Source organism: Schistocerca serialis, chromosome 2, assembly GCF_023864345.2.
Source record: "Schistocerca serialis cubense isolate TAMUIC-IGC-003099 chromosome 2, iqSchSeri2.2, whole genome shotgun sequence".
Lineage (NCBI taxonomy): Eukaryota > Metazoa > Arthropoda > Insecta > Orthoptera > Acrididae > Schistocerca > Schistocerca serialis.
In genome coordinates this window covers 61,547,569-61,570,489 of record NC_064639.1, presented here as the reverse complement: position 1 = coordinate 61,570,489, position 22,921 = coordinate 61,547,569, and the positions used below count along the sequence as shown (strand labels likewise).

The 22,921-nt window shown below is 45.6% G+C and overlaps 1 protein-coding gene across 6 annotated transcripts in view; it reads left to right on the top strand.

Annotated features, from left to right (window-relative positions):
- LOC126456761 (caskin-2) overlaps positions 1-22,921 on the top strand; it is a 960,013-nt gene that overhangs the window by 847,000 nt on the left and 90,092 nt on the right. For all 6 annotated transcript variants that reach the window (XM_050092514.1, XM_050092516.1, XM_050092517.1 and 3 more), the window contains one exon: positions 17,166-17,384. In XM_050092514.1, coding sequence (XP_049948471.1) covers positions 17,166-17,384 — 219 coding nt within the window. The remainder of the gene's footprint in view (positions 1-17,165; positions 17,385-22,921) is intronic.

The following is a 22,921-nucleotide window of genomic DNA, read 5'->3' as shown; positions in this document are numbered from 1 at the left end:
AAGGAACCACGTGCTGGATCAAGGAATAATGTTGGAAAACAAGGCTGTGACAAAAACTGTGTTCGAGAAACTGTTAGTTCTGGACAGTGGCGAGATGAAAATATGTCCCAAGTTATCTCAGCAACACATTATAGTGAAGGGCAGAGAGCGACAGCGAGTACGCTTAGCAGCTCAGCTGCTATCAAATACAACTGCACAGGCGATTCGGTATTTGATGCCTGAAGAAGAACACGCCAGTGATTTCATACAGATGGTGGATGAGACTTTCGATGCACTTAATTCAAGGACAAAAGAAAGTAATAAATCACTAGCCTGTGGATTTGGTGTCAATTTTCAAGCCCAAGAACAGTGCCTACGTAAATTTTCGAAGTGTTGTGAGAAGATGCGTGTTGGCAACTCAAAACATCTCCTACCCTTCCAGAAAGGATTTTTGAAAACTGTTCGGTCACTTTTGGGTCTGTTCAGTGACTTAGCTGTTTATAATATTGAATATATTCTTACAGCAAGATTAAATCAAGACTGCTTGGAGAACTTTTTTTCTCTTATAAGAGGCCTTGGACGTTTTTATGATCACCCATCGCCAGTCGAAGTAAAGAGCCGAATAAGACTGTTGTTGTTGGGAGCAAACGCTCATGATATTCCACTTTCAAATGCATCGTCTGTTGAGCCAGATGAAGAAGGAAGATTCGTGACTGCAACTGTTTTTGGCAATATCCTGCCTGATATGTCTGAGGCGTTGCCAATGGTTGAAGGAGAGAAGGAGATAGAAGATTTAGATTTTGGAGTAGGAGAATCCGATGTGCCTCCAATGTCACTGGCTTCTGATTGCAGCACTGAAGGATTTAAATATCTTGCTGGATATGTAGCTTATCGATGCAGACAGTATGACAGATCACTGGCCACACCCACTGGAGAGTTACTGACACTGCCTGAGGAGACATCGAGAGGATGGCTGGGCATGGTTTCTCGTGGGGGTTTGCTTGTGCCTTCAGAAACGTGGCTCGAAACAATTAGCAGATTTGAGTTAATTTTTGCCCAGATCCATGGACACGACAGTTTGTCCAGGGAAACTGGTGTCATCAAGAACCTGTGTGCTATACTTACCGAGCGATTCCCCACTATTCACCCAGAAATCATTAAGATTTATGCTAGGACGAGAACCTTTATCCGACTGCGTTGGCTGTCTGCAAAGGACAAGTCGAAGAAAGCAGTTGCCGCTCAGCAACGGAAAGCAAGGAAGTGGTATTTGTCATCGCTTTAGAATGGAAATAAACATTATTTGTGAAAGTTAAATAATATATAAACTTAGTGATAGAAGTGAAGGTCCTCTGACTGTGTGTTTCACAACAAGCAAGACTCTACACTGACAGTGTCAAGGATTGGCTTATTGTTTCCCACACTACATACCAACTTTGCTGAACGGCGGACTCGGTAAGTTAATTTACCACTATTTCCTGTAAATCGTATTTTGCAGCACTTTTTTTGATTCAATGCTCTTTTATATAAGTGAATTTTAACAACTAGGGCAAACATTATACAGCCACCTTGATAAAAATATAAGCCAAGGTTTGAGGTGTGAGAAAATTAAGAATGTGTGTATGCGCGCGCGCGCGCGCGCGCGCGCGCGCGCGCGCGTGTGTGTGTGTGTGTGTGTGTGTGTGTGTGTGTGTGTGTGTGTGTCAGTTCAGGTAGGTAATTCAAATGCTTCCTACAAATAAGGCAATTGCATAATTTCTTGAGTGAAAATGAAAGTGTTTTTGTAGACATGATGTAAACAGAATATAAATGAGCGTTACATAGAGCTTGTCTACAAGTTAACACTTTTCCCAGAGCCAAAGTTAGAAAATCAAATGCTCATTTCGAACGTTTACTTCGTAGAGAACTGCAAAACAGACTGTACTTTGCACTTATTTTTGTATAGTTTGATCTATAGACGCTTGATTTTATTAAAGTCACCACTCAGCAGTGTCTGTTTAAAAGCTGGACAAGTTACAGAATATAGCAGTAACTTTCTAGAAATAGCAGAATAACAATTTACCTTTTACTATTTCTGTAGAAACTGAAACATTTCACAAATACTTCGCTTAAATGCGCGGACTGCGTCTTGTAGCGCTGTTCAGAGGCAGCGGCGGTTCCTTCGTGACGTCACAGCCTCAGCCAATGGCAGGACAGAACGCTTACTGCTCAACCTTATTTTTTTACGGACCTTGGTGCTCGCGGAGCAAGCTGTGAGCAGCAAGGCGCGAGCACGGAGCAGCGCGAGCACGCTACCCCCACTACCGGACCAGAGCGGAGAGTGGGGAGAGTCACGTGGGGCACACAACAGCTGCCGCCAGTCAATGTAAACCCGCGGCCACCTGCAGGGATATCACTCACGAATTATTACTGCGACAAATGAAACAAATAAAGGAGAACGTACTCATGCCACATAGTTTTATTAGCTTAGTGTATGCCTCTACATTCGCATTAATTTGTGAACTGTAACACAATAAAAGGTGTCACTGAAGTGTGGGATTCTCGGTTATCTTGTACTTCTTGCACTTTACAATTGCGTCTATGTTCGGGGTAATTGTTCTTGTGCATTTCAGCAGTTTAAATTTCGATCAGACAATGCGTTTCTCAGGCGCGTCTTGTTACATTTCATTGCAGAGAACAGTTGTTCACAAACATACGTGGAACCGAACAGTGATATTATTGTAGCCGCCAGTTTGTGCAAACGAGGAAATCTATCCTGAGGGAAGTGTCTGTAGAATTCCAAAATGTTTTTCTTGTTCTGAAATTTGTCTCTGTATTCTCTGTCACACTGCAGGTCAATAATTTCTTGCTGCAGCTCAGGACGAATCTCTTAAATATTCGCTGAATATGGAGAGAACAGATCAAAATCACTGTCTAGTGCTGTCAAATCTTGAAAGCGCTGATCAACTAAACTATGTGAATAACGTTCACCGTCTTTGTGAACATCTTGCATGGATGATAATTTAGGAAAATGAGCTAGGTTTTGCCCGCATCTCGTGGTCGTGCGGTAGCGTTCTCGCTTCCCACGCCCGGGTTCCCGGGTTCGATTCCCGGCGGGGTTAGAGATTTTCTCTGCCTCGTGATGGCTGGGTGTTGTGTGCTGTCCTTAGGTTAGTTAGGTTTAACTAGTTCTAAGTTCTAGGGGACTTATGACCACAGCAGTTGAGTCCCATAGTGCTCAGAGCCATTTGAACCATTTTTTTTGAGCTAGGTTTTCTGTTTCCAGCTGACTCACCCAAAGTGTCAATTTCATTTTAAAAGCTCGTATTCGATCTATAAAATGAGCACTTAGCAGATCTTTACCTTGTAGTAAAATGTTCAAAGCCTTCAGATGGCTAGTTAAATCTGCTAAGAACGCGAGATCACATTCAAACGTGTGCGCACATCATTTCCCCTCCCACCCTACTCCGGGACCTTGCACCTGCTCACGAGCACGTGCCTGAGCAGACGCGAGTACTCGCGCTCATACCCGGCCAGTTGTTAAGCCCTGCTCTAAAGCGACAAAGTTTGGTGTGATGAGGGGGGGGGGGGGGGGGCAGCGTGAACCACAGGAGGCTGGTGGCTGGTCTGCTCTGAACAGTCCAACAAAGAAGACGTCACGTCACTCTCAGATGCCACCCCTGTTTTGTTCCGACCAGTCTGTAGAGGCTCCTATGCCCCAAACAAAGAATGTCTTGTGGCTATCAGACGTCATGGAACTTGTTGTGAATAGAGCATTCTGATTGGTTGTTACTGAATTTACCTGGAAAACTGCTGCTGCCTGTGTGCGAGCAATGCCTGCCACTTTCTGCAGACGGACAAATTACATGCTTTTCTAAATAATTTTTGAGTTTCAAGATTTTTTGCGTTTTTATCATTTTCTTTGGCAAAATAATGAATATATATTTACACAGATATACACTTACCACAGGCACTCATTCGCATACTCAGACATACACGGAAGCACACAGGCTCATACATACCACGCAACACACTCATCCAATATTTACACTATGATAAAAGACCCTGGAGATACTAAAAGGTATCAGATAGATTATATATTGGTAAGACAGAGATTTAGGAACTAGGTTTTAAATTGTAACACATATCCAGGGGCAGATGTGGACTGACCACAATCTATTGGTTATGACCTGTAGATTAAAACTGAAGAAACTGCAAAAAGGTGGGAATTTAAGGAGATGGGACCTGAAAGAACCAGAGGTTGTACAGAGTTTCAGGGAGAGCATAAGGGAACAGTTCACAGGAATGGGGGGAAAGAAATACAGTAGAAGAAGAATGGACGGTAACAGAAGAAATATTGAATTTGATTGATGAAAGGAGAAAATGTAAAAATGCAGTAAATGAAGCAGGCAAAAAGGAATACAAACGTCTCAAAAATGAGATCGACAGGAAGTGCAAAATGGCTAAGCAGGGATGGCTAGAGGACAAATGTAAGGATGTAGAGGCTTATCTCACTAGCGGTAAGATAGATACTGCCTACAGGAAAATTAGAGACCTTTGGAGATAAGAGAACCACTTGTATGAACATCAAGAGCTCAGATGGAAACCCAGTTCTAAGCAAAGAAGGGAAAGCAGAAGGGTGGAGGGAGTGTATAGAGGGTATATACAAGGTCGATGTACTTGAGGACAATATTATGGAAATGGAAGAGGATGTAGATGAAGATGAAATGGGAGATACGATACTGCGTGAATAGTTTGACAGAGCACTGAAAGACATGAGTCGAAACAAGGCCCCCGGAGTAGACAACATTCCATTGGAACTACTGACGGCCTTGGGAGAGCCAGTCCTGACAAAACTCTACCATCTGGTGAGCAAGATGTATGAAACAGGCGAAATACCCTCAGACTTCAAGAAGAATATAATAATTCCAATCCCAAAGAAAGCAGGTGTTGACAGATGTGAGAATTACCGAACAATCAGTTTAATAAGCCACAGCTGGAAAATACTAACACGAATTCTTTACAGACGAATGGAAAAACTTGTAGAAGCCGACCTCGGAGAAGATCAGTTTGGATTCCGTAGAAATGTTGGAACACGTGAGGCAATACTGACCTTACGACTTATCTTAGAAGAAAGATTAAGGAAAGGCAAACCTACGTTTCTAGCATTTGTAGACATAGAGAAAGCTTTTGACAATGTTGACTGGAATAGTCTCTTTCAAATTCTAAAGGTGGCAGGGGTAAAATACAGGGAGCGAAAGGCTATTTACAATTTATACAGAAACCAGATGGCAGTTACAAGAGTCGAGGGACATGAAAGGGAAGCAGTGGTTGGGAAGGGAGTAAGACAGGGTTGTAGCCTCTCCCCGATGTTATTCAATCTGTATATTGAGCAAGCAGTAAAGGAAACAACAGAAAAGTTCGGAGTAGGTATTAAAACCCATGGAGAAGAAATAAAAACTTTGAGGTTCGCCGATGACATTGTAATTCTGTCGGAGACATCAAAGGACTTGGAAGAGCAGTTGAACGGAATGGATGGTGTCTTGAAGGGAGGATATAAAATGAACATCAACAAAAGCAAAACGAGGATAATGGAATGTAGTCGAATTAAGTCGGGTGATGTTGAGGATATTAGATTAGGAAATGAGACACTTGAAGTAGTAAAGGAGTTTTGCTATTTGGGGAGCAAAATAAGTGATGATGGTCGAAGTAGAGAGGATATAAAATGTAGACTGCCAATGGCAAGGAAAGCGTTTCTGAAGAAGAAAAATTTGCTAACATAGGGTATAGATTTAAATGTCAGGAAGTCGTTTCTGAAAGTATTTGTATGGAGTGTAGCCACGTATGGAAGTGAAACGTGAACGGTAAATAGTTTGGACAAGAAGAGAATAGAAGCTTTCGAAATGTGGTGCTACAGAAGAATGCTGAAGATTAGATGGGTAGATCACGTAACTAATGAGGAGGTACTGAATAGGATTGGGGAGAAGAGGAGTTTGTGGCACAACTTGACCAGAAGAAGGGATCGGTTGGTAGGACATGTTCTGAGGCATCAAGGGATCACCAATTTAGTATTGGAGGGCAGCGTGGAGGGTAAAAATCGTAGGGGGAGACCAAGAGATCAATACACTAAGCAGATTCAGAAGGATGTAGGTTGCAGTAGGTACTGGGAGATGAAGAAGCTTGCACAGGATAGAGTAGCGTGGAGAGCTGCATCAAACCAGTGTCAGGACTGAAGACCACGACAACAACAACAAAAGAGCCATACTATTCGATGCAGAACCCCCCATCACCGCATTCACACGCTCATTCTCTCTCTATCAATCAACCAGAGTCTCCCACCCCTACTTTCAATTCAAGTAAATAGTGTGAGTATGGGATGGTTTCCACCCCATCCTCACAAATGACTCTTTTTATCATCATGTGTCTAGGTAACTGGTACTTCAAATTGCATGCGTTGTGAGCTGCACTGTGGAACTTACGCTTAAGATGACAGTGTTCTCTACTAGGAGTCTCCGCTTTTGTCTCTAAGGATAGCCCGCAAATATGACAATTAACCGCCTTTTCATACAATTCATCATCTTCCTTTGATTTGGTCATGGGAATGTTGGTGCTGTAGAGCCGATGAACTTGCCATGAAAGTTTTTCAAGCTCAGTGAGGAGCCAAACTGCAGGATCGTCCCCTACATAACACTGTTAGCGGTTAAGTTTAGAATCATATGCACATACAAGTTGGAATGCTGCCGCATAAGGTACGTGTTTTTGTGTGAAAGCCGTATGTGAGGCTAAGGGATTCCCTTCACAAAGAGTAGTATGGGCCAGCAGGCATTCAAATTCGGCATACACAACACATGACATGTACCGGGTCCTTGGAAGCACAATCTAATAGATGTACAACTCTTCAGATGAGACCTTAAACAAATTTGCTGTTTACATCGCTTGTTACTTAACTGGGAGCAAAGGAGATGGGACTTATCTCTGATCCAGACATAGTGACAATTATCACCTTCAGAGGAGAGCAGCATGTTTACGTGCAGCTCTCGCTCACCTGCCAATTTTGAGAAAGGGAGGGGACCCACAACGGTGTGCTTGTCTTGCTCAGCTGACTTGTCGTTATTCTTCTTCTTCTCCAGGCCATAAACGTGAACCGATATTCCGGTATTCTGCACCTCAAATTTAGCTATGTCCTGGATCTTGACGGGGGACTCTATACCGTCAAAGTTTTAATATGTCTCAACATCACTGACTTTGTAACTGCCTGGACATCTAGGACTATCTTTGTAATTGTAATTTCTCTTATAAGGTAGGACTGACCATGCAAAGCAAGCTTGATCTTTTCTATTTTGGACATCAATGCATGCCCGCTTGTTCTCAATATCCTTAGGGAGTTTAATATAACTGGACCCTACATTTATTGGATCATAGACACGTATATGGATATCGAGGTGTGGTATACAGCTGAGCGCTTTAGCGGACCCGCGTACTTCCATCTCGGAAAATCGGGTGGATTCTCGATACCACTCAGCAATGGATGTGCTCCGAGAAATAACGTGATTATCACCCCATATATAGTGCAGACTCGTTGTCTCTGCGTCACTTTGATGTTTAGGGGGGGGGGGGGGGGAAGATTCAATTCGTAGAATAATATTGTACTGCAGTTAATGGCGTTAAATCTAGGATCCTCTAGGACTTTGAAGAGGTCAGTCTCCAAGGCAGGGAGGCACGCCTCTAAAAACTGGACAGGGTCGCGGTACCTCCCTCCCGGATTCTCAATTCTGGTGAAAGAGATGCGCCCTCAAAAGCCCTAGCAACTGCTGAGTATTCTAGGGAGGTCATTGCGCCATTATTCTGATCCAATTCAGTATGAATAGGACAGGGGAGAGCTGTACCACTAGCCACAGGATAATCACTATTACTATTGGCACTACAACTAGGGGTCCAGCCGGTCGAAGATGGGGCTGGCGATGGTGCGTCATCTGGAGGGAGGGGTATGCGGGTAGGCACACGAACCTTGCGTTGGCGGTGGGGGTGAAGTGCCTGAGGAGGAGGTGGAGGCGGTGATAGCTGACTGGATGGACCGGGCTGCGGCGACGGCCCCTGGGGTGCGATGCCCCCGCTACTGGCCGGTGGGGCGGCAGACTGTCGGTCGTGCTGTTCTTCCTGCATTGCCCGTGGTCGCCAGAGGGTCTGCCTGGTGCGCGGGCGTCTTCTGTCGCCCACGCTGCTCTGATGGCGGCTACACGCGGCGGAGCGTGTCTCTGTGGCTGTGTGCACCGGATTCCTGTCCCCGAAACCACCTCTCTAGGTATATGGCATATGCCGTGTCATATACCTGTAACATAAATAAGAAAAATATGAGTTTAATGATGTAGACTTAAAACAGCAATAAATATTAATAACAATAAGACCAAATAATGGTAATTACTTGCTGTAATAATAATATTCAAAACTGTTCACCTTCTCTGCTCTGGCCCCACGGTTTGAGCAATTAATTGCCACATTCGGTCAGGTCTCGCACTCACTCAGGCAGATGGAGCTCCCTGCATCGGCCGCCCTTTCGCCCCCGCCTCGCACGCCGTCCTCGGTGCACTGCACCCCCCCCCCCTCCCTATGCGCGGAATGATCGTCATCTAGAAGGAAAAGAAAAGAATATGTCTGAGAAAGCTCAATCTAGATAGTTGGAAAACGATTATATATTATTTCATCTAAGAACTACGTTTTTATTACTATTGTACTTACATTCGAGCTGTGCTTGAGCCATCGCGAACTCTAGCTGCTGATCAAGCTCTTCCAGCATTTGTGGGATGTCATCTAGAAAGATGAAAAAGGCTGAGTATAATATCGAGTATGGAAGAAAATCTCTGTAGTACAAGTGCAACCACTTAAAGGGTGCAGTAGTCAACTGGCACTGCCGCTGCTGTTGGTTGGAGCTGCCTGTACGCTTCATATTGAACGAAAGTACACCGACGACCACGACGACACGCACACACGTACTGCACCGAGCACAGGAGCAGAGTGAGGGTGAGCTGGGTTGTGGTTTGGTTTATATAGGTTCAATGACGTAGAGTCAAGTGACTATTGGAGTAGCCAATAGGAGAGCAGCATTCTAGGGGTGGGGTGTGCTAAGTCATGAAGGAACACTGCACCCCTAGTGGGAAAATGTGAAATGTCTCATTTGTTCATTGAATATCCAGGTGGTACATTAAAATTGGAATGGAATGAAGTACTTAGGTAATTGATACGTTAGATGAGCGATATGGATGTTAATTTAATTAGGATATTTACAGAAGACTATCTCCGGCACGAGTATGAAGGTGCAGGCTGGAGGCTGTGGCGTCAGAGGTCGTGCGCTGTCGGACTGCTGACGCGACGCGTATGCAGTTATAAACACGTGAGACAGAGAGAGAGACAGAGAGACAGAGAGAGAGAGAGAGCAGGAGCAGACGATCTTGGGACCAAGCAGTGGCTGTGTGTGTCCTAGAGCACATGCTGAAGAAAATGTATTCAGCCATCTCGAATAACGGTACTTTCGTCACCACCTGATGTCACGGTAGTGCCATCTTGTGGCGACGAACTGAACTAAGCCATTTGGAGTCCAGACACAGTAGCGAACACACCTGCATGAAATTGGTTAAACAATAGAGACAAGTCCTTTTTCCCGACGAATCCTTAGGTGGAGGAGTCGACTGAGGTTAGTACACGTGTCCTTTCTTTTGCACCAGCAGCGAACCCCGAGTGACCTATCTTCCCACCAAAATTCAAACTTGGCGCAAGTTCGTAGGATGAAGTGGCGGTCGGTTAACTTAGGTTAGAGAAGGTTAGTGAGATATCTTCCAGGAATTTTCTTTGCTTAGTACAGATAACTGTTGTGTGGTGGTGCATTATTCTGTTGGAATTCAAACTTAGCGCCAGTTCGTAGGAGGATGTGACCTTTCTTCCAGCCATTTTCATTGCTTAGTAGAGATAATCGTGGTGTGGTCCATTATTGTGCCGGAATTTCAACTTCGCGCCATTTTTCCGGGTGAGGGGAGGAGGGTGTGACACATTCCCGCCAAAATCAGCCATCTTGAATGATGTCACGGCCACCATCTCGGATGGCATCATGCGATGCTGCCAAGTCTACACAATGCCATCTCGGATGACGTCATCTCCGCCATTTGAATACGTCTGGCAACAATGCAGAGTGACCCGATACATATGTTGTCCCAGTACTGCTGAGGTGCCGTCAGCTGCGACGGCTACAAAACAACTGAAGGATCACTCACTGTTTTTATTATTTGCCTTCCTTTACTGACTGATCAATGGCGTCTAGTAACATGTGGCTGGAGAGGGGAGGGTAGTTTATAACCGTGTCTCACGTCTTTCCCTTCGATGCCCTTGCAAGTACAGTGTGGTTTCTGTACCATCTGCGGATAACTTGTCGCTCTGATTAATTTCTGCTGCTTCAAGAATTTCAAAGATTTTATTCCAGTTAACATTGGGAAAAGCTTTCTCTCGATCTACGAATGCTGCAAATGTACACGTATTGTCAGTTTTGGGTCGCGTGTTTGTACGTTTCTCCGGAACCAGAAGTGACCTCCGCGGAGGCCAGTAGCTCCTGCTGGAAGCAGCTGAGTCACACACGGCAGTCCGCGGGCGCCGAGTGGGCGAGGCCGGCTGCCCCCCTACCACACACTCTGTCCCACTCTCTTTCCAGCGTCGCTTCCAGAATCGGACGGCGGACTGGTGCGCCCGTTGTGCTTTGCCGCCGCGCATCCGACGCTGTTTGACCTGTGCTGACCACTGCGTGAGAAGCTCGCCGAATGGACCGCTCTCTACGGGTTGACGCGACCACGCGTGCGAGCCCGTCGCGTCTTGTGCGCGGCGCCTGCGTTTGCCGTGAGGCGCGCGTGCTGAGCAGTAGCGGCCAGTGCTGCCACGAGTGGACGTTTTTAATTTTTCGACCTCTCTGGAAGACAATCGAAAAAATTAGACACACGGAAGTTCGTACAGGTAACATTTTCTCCGCTCTGATGGTGGGAGGGTCTTTAAAAACTGATTTTAGAAACATTCGTCAGCTTAACGGGTCGATCAAAGTCGCCGCGAACTCAGTATGTTTAGGGAACAAAATGAAATCGTCAGGCAGCAAGTGCCGTGGTAGGAGCGACGATACGTTTTTTCCACATTTATCTCCGTCAAAAAATTGTTTTACGTACTGTCGAATGAAGAAGAATGATGCAACGTCTTCGGTTCTTTTTGCTGATTCTGTCGACGATTCGTGACGAGCAGATCGTTAACTCTTGTACGATCGTGGAAAGCAACGGCCCTCAGATGCCCGGTGCTGGCTCACACCTCTACAGTTTGACCTCCTCGGGCTCGTCGCGAGATGTCGGTAGCGGGGAGGAGAGTGTTGGAACGTACGCTCTGAATTCTGACAGTATACCGTACAGTGGCCCACAACGGCTGTCTTATAGCGCCTGCCATTCACTATACCTGCTCCCGCTGCCATCGATTTTATGCGATCGTCCCACTTTAAATCGCTCTGTACGCTTACTGGTAAGTATTTAACACGTGTGACTTTTTCCACTAATTATTCGACAGTCGTGTAATCAAACGATAACGGACGTTACCAGCTACATCTCAACTGCCAGTCTCCACTTCGTCCATCCACTCCAGGTCATTCTGAATTGTAGCGTTTTCAGGAAGCACCATTCACATTCGGCGATGACTGAGGTACCGCAAAAACAAATCCGTCGCTACCTCTCGAGCATAAAAGAGTCGAAGAATCACATTTTGAGCATAGCGATATGTTGGTGATCGGCGAGAATACGACTAGGTGGTGGTGCTAGTTGGAAAAGTGCCGCGTCCTTTCTCGTCCGGTCATCGCTCTGTGCACTGCGCCACGGTAACGCGGCGGCGGTCATTCATTTCGCAATGTGAGCGGATGTTTAGCGATCTGCTCTCCACACCTTTTATGTTTCGGTCTAGAGATAAACGTGAAGGAAATTAAAAAAAAAAAAGCAAGTGGTTGTTAATCGCCGAGGTGTGGAACAAATCCACGTCGTAGGATGCTTACAGCATCTGGAGGCGGTGGACGATTCTGTGTACCCGCGGTCGTTCGTGAGTTACACAGGAGAGAGCGACAAAGAAACAAAACGACGATCGTGTTTCGCAGAGCCGGGATCGGACTGTTAAAATCAGTTCAGACGTGGCAGAAACGAGCAATATCCAAACCGAGGAAGAGGCGCTCCGTAGAGTGGTCGTCATTCCCTGTGCTCTTACACGGCTCCGTGAAAACTAGCGACAAGGGCCGAACCGACGTTTTCGCATACAACCAATGCTCCCCGAGCTAGGTAGCGTTGTAAAGCGATCAGTAAACGCGGTTTTCCAATAGCTTCGACTCTCAAGGAACTGTGCGAGACCCCTCGCCCAACCCCGCCGCCCCACTACAACAGATAATGGTCGGCTTATGTGCGCCACGTATCGGCTGATTGAATTACACACAGAAAAGAGAGCCCGCATGTGCCTACCACCTGTTCCTACCTGTGCAATAACGCTTAAAGGTTTGCATCTTATGTGGACTCTTACTCAATTACCAACAATTGGAATACTTTTATGTCTTTAGGTGTTTCACACTAATACACACCCATAAACGGTGAATATATTTTAGATTTTTCTTTGCACTTTTGATTTTTTTTTTTTTACACTTACAAGGTGTTTAAACAACGCGTAGTCTTCATATACTGTTTAGCAGCTGGATGTGCACCTGCACTTGTACGTCTGAATCGTGTAATATTGTCCAACGATACCGGCACGGTAGATGAATAGTTGTGGTGGTAATGACCGAGATGTCGCCCAATCCAAACAAAAATCCGTCGATCGATCCCTATGCCTTATTTGCACTTGGGCGTCCGCTGGAATACTAAACTGTAAATTATTCTTAACATTGGCAGTAAACTTCTGAACAGAGTACACAAGGACAGAGTGAGAGAAGGGCAGCGGCTGCCCCGTGTCGCCGGCGGCCACACACGCGGTGTGGACAGAGCCGCGCACGCAGTAACTCAGAGTGTGTAGATGAGATACAAAGAGGCACTAAAATGTCACACGTGCGTCGCTTCCCCGCTTGGGGTTCACCGAAGCTCTGACGCAATTCACGTTCGACAACGGTGTCCAAACGGCCGCGTGATGAACATTGATTTAGATTTTTTGAAATGTTGCTGCAAAGTTACCCATTTACAACAGTGGACCTCTAGCCGGAAAATGGTGCATCTGTTATATTTTTATCAGATAAAACAATGTTTGTTTTTTCTCGTGTAAATACTGTAAAACTTTGAGTGTGCAGTTCTTTTTTACATTGAGTATATGAAAAACTTGGCTAACGTGGAGCCCTGATTCATTTAATATATAAGATGTTCAGAAGTTCCCATTACAAACTTATAGGACCTGTAGAGCGAAGTGAGTACATAGTATATTGAACACGAACCCGTGTCCGGTAACGTACCGTTCCCATTGTGCGACAGTTTCAAATCAGATGCGTAATGCGTCCACGTCTGCTCAGGGAAAGAGAAGAGTCGCACAGTTGCACGCAGTAGGGTAGACAGGATGGCGTGTAGGACGTAAGACGATCAGCCGATCTCACCTAAGTTTGATTTAAGAGATTCCTATGCAGACAGAAGAGTTCTGCCCACTGCACTAGAAACTGAAGAGACACCGGGTGGGCTGGAGAGTGTGCACCAGAACACACTTCGTAGGTGCAGTGTATGTGATAACGTTTGTCGTCGCCCAATATAGACGCCATTGTACTGGATCAGTACTGTTCTGTACTAATAGTATGCTGGGCTCTTTTTTGTTTTGGAACAATGTAAACATGTAATGCTTTATGTGTTATACAAACAAATGTGTTTATCTGATAAATGGATGTTTCCTACTGTTTTCTTCCCAATTGCAACCTAACAGCTGTACAAGCATCAGTAATGGGACAAGGGGGGCACCAGTCCATTTTGTTAGTTAGGGTTGCCTACATCAGGGGCAGGTATGCACTCAGGGCCAAATCTATTGACTATTTTGATTGACACGTGCTTAACCTATTGTTATCCTCCCATTGACAGGTCCTTAACCTATTGTTCTGCTAAAAGGATCCTTCCTTTTGATTGAGAAGCACTCAACGTATTGCTCCCATGCCCCCTCAGGAAACCTCTCACCTCATGGCTACAGGTGCACTTTCAGGTCTGAGTTATTGGATAGCCCCACTCACCCTTTGATTCACTACTTAATGAAATTGATCAATTATTTAATGTCTCCCCCTATGGTAAACCCCCTCTCCTCCCATCCTCTCTCCCAGAAATTGGCAGGAAAAGACTCAGTCGATCGGTCATTTGGAGGGAATTCGGTTGCAGTGTGTGGAATATTGTTTAAACACTGTATAGAATATTGTGTGCTTATTTATGGCAGTGAATGGAATATAGTTTATTTATTTAGTTAAAAAATTTGTCCAGAAATCGATTGCTATGTACGGAATATATGAAAATCGGTGCAGAGTGATGATCTCATAACAGGAAATTCAAAGATATATTGTTTATAAAATCGGTTTGTGGGAGCTGAATTTCTCTTGCTCATCATTCTCTGCTGTTTGGAAACGTTCTTGTAACAAGTAATTACATGGGGCAAACATGTTGCCTAACCTAATGTTCGGCCCCTTGTCGGCACTTAACCTATAGTTGTATTTAGTGGTTTTCCACGTTTCCCCCATTTTCTTATTGTACCGCCTGTGATACCAAATCAGGTAATTAGTTATGTCCTCCCACCATTTTCTGGTACACTTTTCGAATTCTACATGCTTTTGAATGCCATTTCTCGCGCATTCTTCTTTGTCACCCACCCCCTTAAACTATTCACTGCGTTTTACATAAAAATTATGAAAATTGACGTAGTGTTCTGTACTTAACATCCTGTTCTGCTTCATGTCACCCACTTACGCACACCCTCCCGTAAACTTTTGTACCACTAACACCACTTTGATATAAAAAATTTATGCAAATTAATTAATTCGATATTCTTCACTTGTATGCGGTAGTTTCTTTTCAATTTGCAGCATCCGATTGGTCGGTGAAATCGATGGAATACTGTTTAAACAAAAGATCGCTAATAAAAAAACACATCCCGCCAATCGACGCCCGACGCCAACGCCGCCGACTCTGCGTAGGTGTCCGTTCGGGTCCCACAAACATCAGCCAGTGGCATCTCTTTCGTACATGACGCCCGCGAAATTCCTGTCGAAATACGTGTTCAGCTGGGCACCTTTGCTGGCGCGATGATGCATAGCTGCGGTGCGGGTCCAGTGCCGAGAGAGATGTTCCAATGCTTCTCAGAATAGCAATCCTAACGGGACAGCCCATCTGTCACTGAATTTACCCGCCAAACTGCTGCTGCTGTCAGTGTGGGAGCACTGTCCGCCATTGTTTTCTGCAGATGACACTTTCAGTGGCAAAAACTATTTTGTACACATCGCCATATTGCAGTGGCAGTTAAACCCCGCAAAAGTTGTCTACAGATCATCAAATACATACAAGATTCACAATAATATTGGGAGCCAGGAACATATTTACCAGTGTAACAACAATTAAATATTACGATTGCTGCTTCAGTCTGACACCGATCGATGTACGTGTAATGTCTCCTATTGACGGCTGTGGTTCTGGAATGAATCTCAGTATCTGTGGCACACACAATTTTCCACGTAGAAATGTCTCTCATACCCCCACGGTTATCGTTGTGGTGAATCTATGTGTCCATCACGATAGGACATACACTCTTTTTCTCTGGTTGTGTAAGAAATAAGCCACAGTAACATTACACTACAATATACACACTTTTTACACAAACAGTGCAGTTATCTGTACAATGCCCGAAAAAGTTATGGTATATCTACAGAAGTTATGGGTTACCTATACTCACACTGCCTATATGTCTCGATTCTCCTCAGCCTTAGGAAATTGTCGACATAGTCTTCGAATCAGCGCTTCTGGAAGGTGCTGCGTCCTTCCAAGATTCTCTCAAACAAGTGTTACGAAGGACAGGCATCCGGTACTATGCGATAACGAATACCGCACCCACAGACGCAATGCTCGGAAAGACATCACCGACGTGAGTTCGTGTACTGTAATCGACATCACTGTTGATAGAACAAGGAACATGTGAGGGTACACTTAGGGGTGCCGATGAGGGAACGTATTGTTACGTATTGTTACGGCCATATTGCCCATCCTGTTTGTACACTATAGCAGGTCCAACTGAAGACTCGCATTGCCATATTTTGCAGCTGTGTTCTCGAAATGAATCTGTCACCACTTACATTCGGATATAGTCCTCTGCATTGAAATCACAATTCACTGCGTCCAATCTATCCTTCCATTACGACTAGATATAAATAATTTTTTTTTGTTTTTTTACGTGAATAGTAGTTTCACTACTTCCCACAAACGTATGTCAGAACATAAGCCACAGTACCTTTACGTTCAAGCAGCAGCATGTGCACCAACAATTAAACCTTGCAAAGTAGCCTACAGGTCGCCAAAAACGGAAACACTCTTACTCAATTACACTGCTGTGCACCTCGTATATTAGAGCGGGATACCGATCTCCGACCCAGCAATATATCACCACCTACTGTGTCGATGTAGTAAACGTACAGTTCATATCCTCTGGGTTCGTTTTCGAAATATTACGTACTCACTCCTCTCTACAGATCTCAGAAGTTCGTACGGGGAATTCCCGAATACACCGTACGGGGTCATTCGCAGGCAGCTCCGGGGTTTCGCGAGATATACAGAGTAGAGACAGACGTCAGAGGACAGAGCAGTCTCCGCTCACATTGCAGGTGTCGAGTCTGTGCAGCGTTTGTGACGTACGGAGCGCGAGTACGGCCAGAAGAGGTCGCGTCTGCGGCAGCCCACTTGGCAAGTCTGTTAACTGTGTTGCCTATCTGCAGGTGCAGACCACTTCTGTGCAACAGTGCGGACTTGATGGATTGTTTACACTTTCTGGCACGCGCGGGCCCTCACACACACACACACACACAGACATGCACTGGCTATGCCACGGCTCATATTACGAATAGAAAGTTGCTGATATGCTCTGTCCACTGAAATACATCATTTTTGTGTGCACGTTGTAGTTTTTGCGCTGTTGTGCGGGGCAGAGCGGCGCCTGACGCGGCGACGTTGTTGTGTTGGCAGTGGGCGGTATGAGCCGGCCGCCCAAGCCGGCGCCGCAGGTGAAGAAGGTGGCGCCGCCCGCGGTGCCCGACCAGTACCAGGCGCAGCAGCAGCAGCAGCAGCAGGGCCAGCAGTACCGCCTGTCCGGCTCCTCCTTCGGCTCGGCCGGCTACTCCTCCAGCTCGGACGACGGGCTGCTCACGCCCGCCGACGTCACGCCCCAGCAGCAGGCCGCGCAGCGTGAGTACGCCATCCAGCCTGCGTGGCGCCTGCACCGTACGGTGTGTGCTTCCTGCAACAACGGCTCTCTATAAAACTCCCATTTTCTCATCGTGGTCATTTCCCGACACGTGTGGAAGTGAGTAATACGTTGCCGACTCTTCCCGGAAAGTACGCCGGCCGGTGTGGCCGTGCGGTTCTAGACCGCTACGGTCGCAAGTTCGAATCCTGCCTCGGGCATGGATGTGTGTGATGTCCTTGGGTTAGTTAGGTTTAAGTAATTCTAAGTGCTAGGGGACTGATGACCACAGATGTTAAGTCCCATAGTGCTCAGAGCCATTTGAACCGGAAAGTACGCTTACCGTGTTACGCGACGCACGCCCGCTCTCGCCTCGACTAAGCTGAGCGCTGCCGTTATCGAGTGCGCCGCTGTCGCTCGTTTCTTTTCTGTGCCTTTTATTAATCCGACCTTTCAAAGAGGCCTCACCGATGAGCAGCAGGCGAGAGCTGCTGCAAAACCACACGTAGTCAGCTATCGCCGAAAATTCCAGTCGTCGGAGTGGAGCGGCACACACTTCATTCTCCTAGTTCTCACCCAGATAAACAAAAGTTGTCTATCGGGTGTTACCAGACAGATTGTGGCCCTGGCCGTCGCCTCCGCACCCTGGCCCGAATGTCGGCAGGAGCGACGCGTCGGCTGCCGCCGCCCCGCCGCTCCCAGTCCGGCGAGCCCTCTACTGTGCGCCTTCCCACAGTTCGACGTTCCACCCTGCCTGAGCTACGTTTCTGATTTCGATTCGATTGTTGTTCTGGCTCGAGACGATGTTGCTACTGTATAAGCTCATTTCTATGATACTCTCACTGTTGTCGTTTACCTCAGAACCGACCGCACGAGCTGTCGTAAACTGTGTTCCACGTACGCTCTCCGAGCTGCTCTATCCAGTGCGAGCCTCCTATGCTGACCCAGGCAGAAAAATCGTCGTTATAGAACTACACAAAAACGTACGAAAATAAAACAACAGCGCCGATTCACAACACCGACTTACACGTGATCTGACATTCGTATCAGCACAATGAGTGGTATTCGATTTCTATGCTCAATTAATTACAACAGTGCAATGTAGGGGGCGAAAAAAATGTTCTAATTCCACTGTACAGCTTGCAAGCTGCAATGCAACTATGCAATATTATTTTGAGCGGGTAGCTATGTGATTACAATTCAGTATGGAGTAATACATTTTAGTCTCAGGTAAAATATTACACGTAAACAAAGACACAGGTGAAGTTCATTTAAAGCACCATATTTTCGGTTGAAATGAGTACCGAGTTTGTGAGTCGTCAGCCTACAAAACTGAATCGGACCTAAATAAGGTATAGTAGCTTCCAGCACGTTACAAAATCTGTCGACACGTAAAAAGATTTTGCAGCGCCTCTTGCTTCGTTAACGAACAAATCCGTGCCCGCCCCTCGAGTAATGGTGTAGGCGTCAGCTGCACGCAGACCACCTGCTCGATACTCCCCGTTTACACGTGCTCAGCACCACGTCGCAGTGTTGTTGTGGCCTTGAGCGCGATGCAGCTCTCCGTGCTTGTATTCTTCCCGCTACGAGGCTCGCCGCCGCCGAATAACTACTGCCCCCTCCATCCTTCTGAATCTGCGTACTGTATTTATCTCTCGGTCTCCATCTACGATTTTTGCCCGCAGCCCCACACTTTCCTCCAATACCAAATTGGCGATCCCTAGATGTCTCAGAATGTGTCAAATCGATCGATACCTTATTGTAATCAAGTTTTGCAACAAATTTCTTGTCTCCTAATTCTATTCAGTACCTCCTCATTAGTTACGTTATCTACACTTCTAATCTTCAGTATTCTGTAGCATCAAAAAAAGTGCAAAAGTTTGCAGTTTCGTCGTATCTAAATTTTTTTATCGTGTATATTTCACTACACAGCTACAGTCCACACAGATACCTTCAGAAAAGACATCCTAACACTTAGGTCTATATCTGATGTTAACAAATTCCTCTTCTTCAAAAACGCTTTTCTCGCCATTGCCATTCTACATTTTATCCTCACTAATTCACCACTGTCAGTTATTTTGATGCCCAAATAGCAAAACTGATCTACAACTTTAAGTGTCTCTTTTCCTGATCTAATTTCCTCAGCATCATCAGATTTAATTTGACTGCATTGCATTATCCTTTTCCGCTTTTGTCGATGTTCATCTTATACCCTCCTTTCAAGACACTGTCCATTCTGTTCAACTGCCCTTCCAGGGCCTTTGCTGTCTCTTGATAGAATTACAGCGTCGTCGGCAAACCTCAAAGTTTTGATTTCTTATCACTGAACTTTAATTCTTGCTCCACACTTTTCTTTTGTTTCCTTTACTGCTTGCTCAATGTACAGATTGATTAACGCCAGGAATAGGCTACAACCCGGTCTCACTCCATTCTCACTCATTCCTCCCTTTCATCGCCCTCGACTGTTATAATTGCGGTCTCGTTTCTGGACAAGTTGTAAATAGCCTTCGGCTCCCTATATTTTTATCCCTTATACCTTCAGAATTGTAAAGAGAGTATTCCTGTCAATCTTGTCAAAAGCTTTCTCTACGTTTACAAATGCTATAAACGCGCTTTTGCCTTTCCTTAACCTTTCTTCTAAGATAAGTAATTGGGTCAATGTTGTCTCGTGAGTTCCTGCATTTCTCCGGAATCCAAACTGAACTTCCCCAAAGTCAGCTTCTACCAATTTTTCTATTCTTCTGTAAGGATTTCGTGTTAGTATTTTTGAACCGTGACTTATTTAACCGGTAATATTCACGCCTGTCAGCACAAAGTTCCTCTGGAATGGGAATTGTTACATTCTTCTTGAATTCTGAGGGTATTTCGCCTTTGCCATACATCTTGTACAGCAGGTGGAAGAGCTTTGGTCAATACTGACTCTCCAAGGCTGTCAGTACTTCTGAGGGAATGTCGTCTACTCCCTGACGGAGCCTTTTTTCGACTTGGATCTTTCAGTGCTCTGTCGAATTCTTCTCTCCCATCTCATCTTCACCTACTCCCACAATATTGCCTTCAAATCTGTCTCCTCCTCCATCTGAGCTCTTCATGTTCGTGCAGCTGCTTCTCTTTTCTGCAGATACCTTTTTAGCTTTCCCGTAGGCAGTATCTTTCCACTAGAGAAACATCCATTTAAATCCTTATATTTGTCCCCTAGCCATTCCTGTTTAACTGTTTTGCACTTCCTGTCAATTTCATTTTTTAGATGTTTCTATTGCCTTTTGCCTGCTTCATTTGCTGCGTTTTTATATGTACTCCTTTCGTCAGTTAATTTCGATATCTCCTGTGTTATCCAAGGATTTCTAATTGGCCTTGCCTTTTTACCTATTTAATCCTGTGCTGCCTTCACTATTACATCGTACGCATTCGTCTCCTACTGTATTCTTTTCCACGGTTGCAGTCAACTGTCGCTTACTTCTCCCTCTCCAGTTGTCAACAACCTCTGGTTGTTTCAAATTATTCAGCTCCCATCTCCTTAATTTCCTACCTTTGAGCAATTTCTTTAGTGTCAGTTTACAGTTCATAAGCAATAAATTGTGGCCAGAATCTACATCTGCCCTCGGAAAGCCTCACAATTTAAAATATGGTCCCGAAATCTCTGTCTTTCTATTACATAATCACTCTGAAAGCTTCCAGTGTCTCCAGGTTTCTTCCAGGTATACAGTCCTCTTTCTTGCTTCTTAAACCAAATGTTAGCGATGATTAAATTATGCCATTGTTCTTAAACCAAATCGTAGGGATGATTAAATTACGCTCTGTGCGAAGTTCTATCAGGCGGCTTCCTCTTTCTTTCCTTTTCCCCAGTCCATATTCACCTATTTTTCCTTCTCTTCCTTTTCCTACTATGGAATAACAGTCGCTCATCAGAAGTAAATTTCGTCCGCCTTAACCATCTGATTATTTCTTTTATCCCATCGCATATTTCCGCAATTTCACCATCATCATCGGAGCTAATTGGCTTACAAACGTTCACTGCTGTGGTAGGTGTGGGCTTCGTGTCTCTGTTGCCTACGATTATTCCCTCGCTATACTGTTCAGAGTTGCTTAACCTGATTCCTATTTTTTTATTCATTATTAAACCTATTCCTGCATCACCCCTATTTGATTTTGTATTTATAACCCTGTATTCATCCGCCCTGAAGTCCTGTTCATCCTTTCACCGGACTTCACTAATTCCCACTATTTCTAATTTCATCGTATCTATTTACCTTTTTAAATTTTATGACATACCTGCCCGGTTAAGGGATCTGACATTCCACGCTCCGATCCGTAGAACGCCAGTTTTGTTTCTGCTGATAACGACGTCCCCGTGACCATTGAGATCCGGACGGGGTACTCCGGAATATTTTACTTCATCACCATTTAAGCATACCATAGAAAAATTGCGGCCGTAAAAAACCTCCTGGCAGATTAAAACTGTGTGCCCGAGCGAGACTCGAACTCGGGACCTTTGCCTTTCGCGGGCAAGTGCTCTACCATCTGAGCTACCGAAGCACGACTCACGCCCGGTACTCACAGCTTTACTTCTGCCAGTACCTCGTCTCCTACCTTCCAAACTTTACAGAAGCTCTCCTGCGAACCTTGCAGAACTAGCACTCCTGAAAGAAAGGATACTGCGGAGACATGGCTTAGCCACAGCCTGGAGGATGTTTCCAGAATGAGATTTTCACTCTGCAGCGGAGTGTGCGCTGATATGAAACTTCCTGGCAGATTAAAACTGTGTGCCCGACCGAGACTCGAACTCGGGACCTTTGCTTTTCGCGGGCAAGTGCTCTACCAACTGAGCTACCGAAGCACGACTCACACCCGGTACTCACAGCTTTACTTATGCCAGTATCTCGTCTCCTACCTTCCAAACTTTACAGAAGCTCTCCTGCGAACCTTGCAGAACTAGCACTCCTGAAAGAAAGGATACTGCGGAGACATGGCTTAGCCACAGCCTGGGGGATGTTTCCAGAATGAGATTTTCACTCTGCAGTGGAGTGTGCGCTGATATGAAACTTCCTGGCAGATTAAAACTGTGTGCCCGACCGAGACTCGAACTCGGGACCTTTGCCTTTCGCGGGCAAGTGCTCTACCAACTGAGCTACCTAAGCACGACTCACGCCCGGTACTCACAGCTTTACTTCTGCCAGTACCTCGTCTCCTACCTTCCAAACTTTACAGAAGCTCTCCTGCGAACCTTGCAGAACTAGCACTCCTGAAAGAAAGGATACTGCGGAGACATGGCTTAGCCACAGCCTGGAGGATGTTTCCAGAATGAGATTTTCACTCTGCAGCGGAGTGTGCGCTGATATGAAACTTCCTGGCAGATTAAAACTGTGTGCCCGACCGAGACTCGAACTCGGGACCTTTGCTTTTCGCGGGCAAGTGCTCTACCAACTGAGCTACCGAAGCACGACTCACACCCGGTACTCACAGCTTTACTTATGCCAGTATCTCGTCTCCTACCTTCCAAACTTTACAGAAGCTCTCCTGCGAACCTTGCAGAACTAGCACT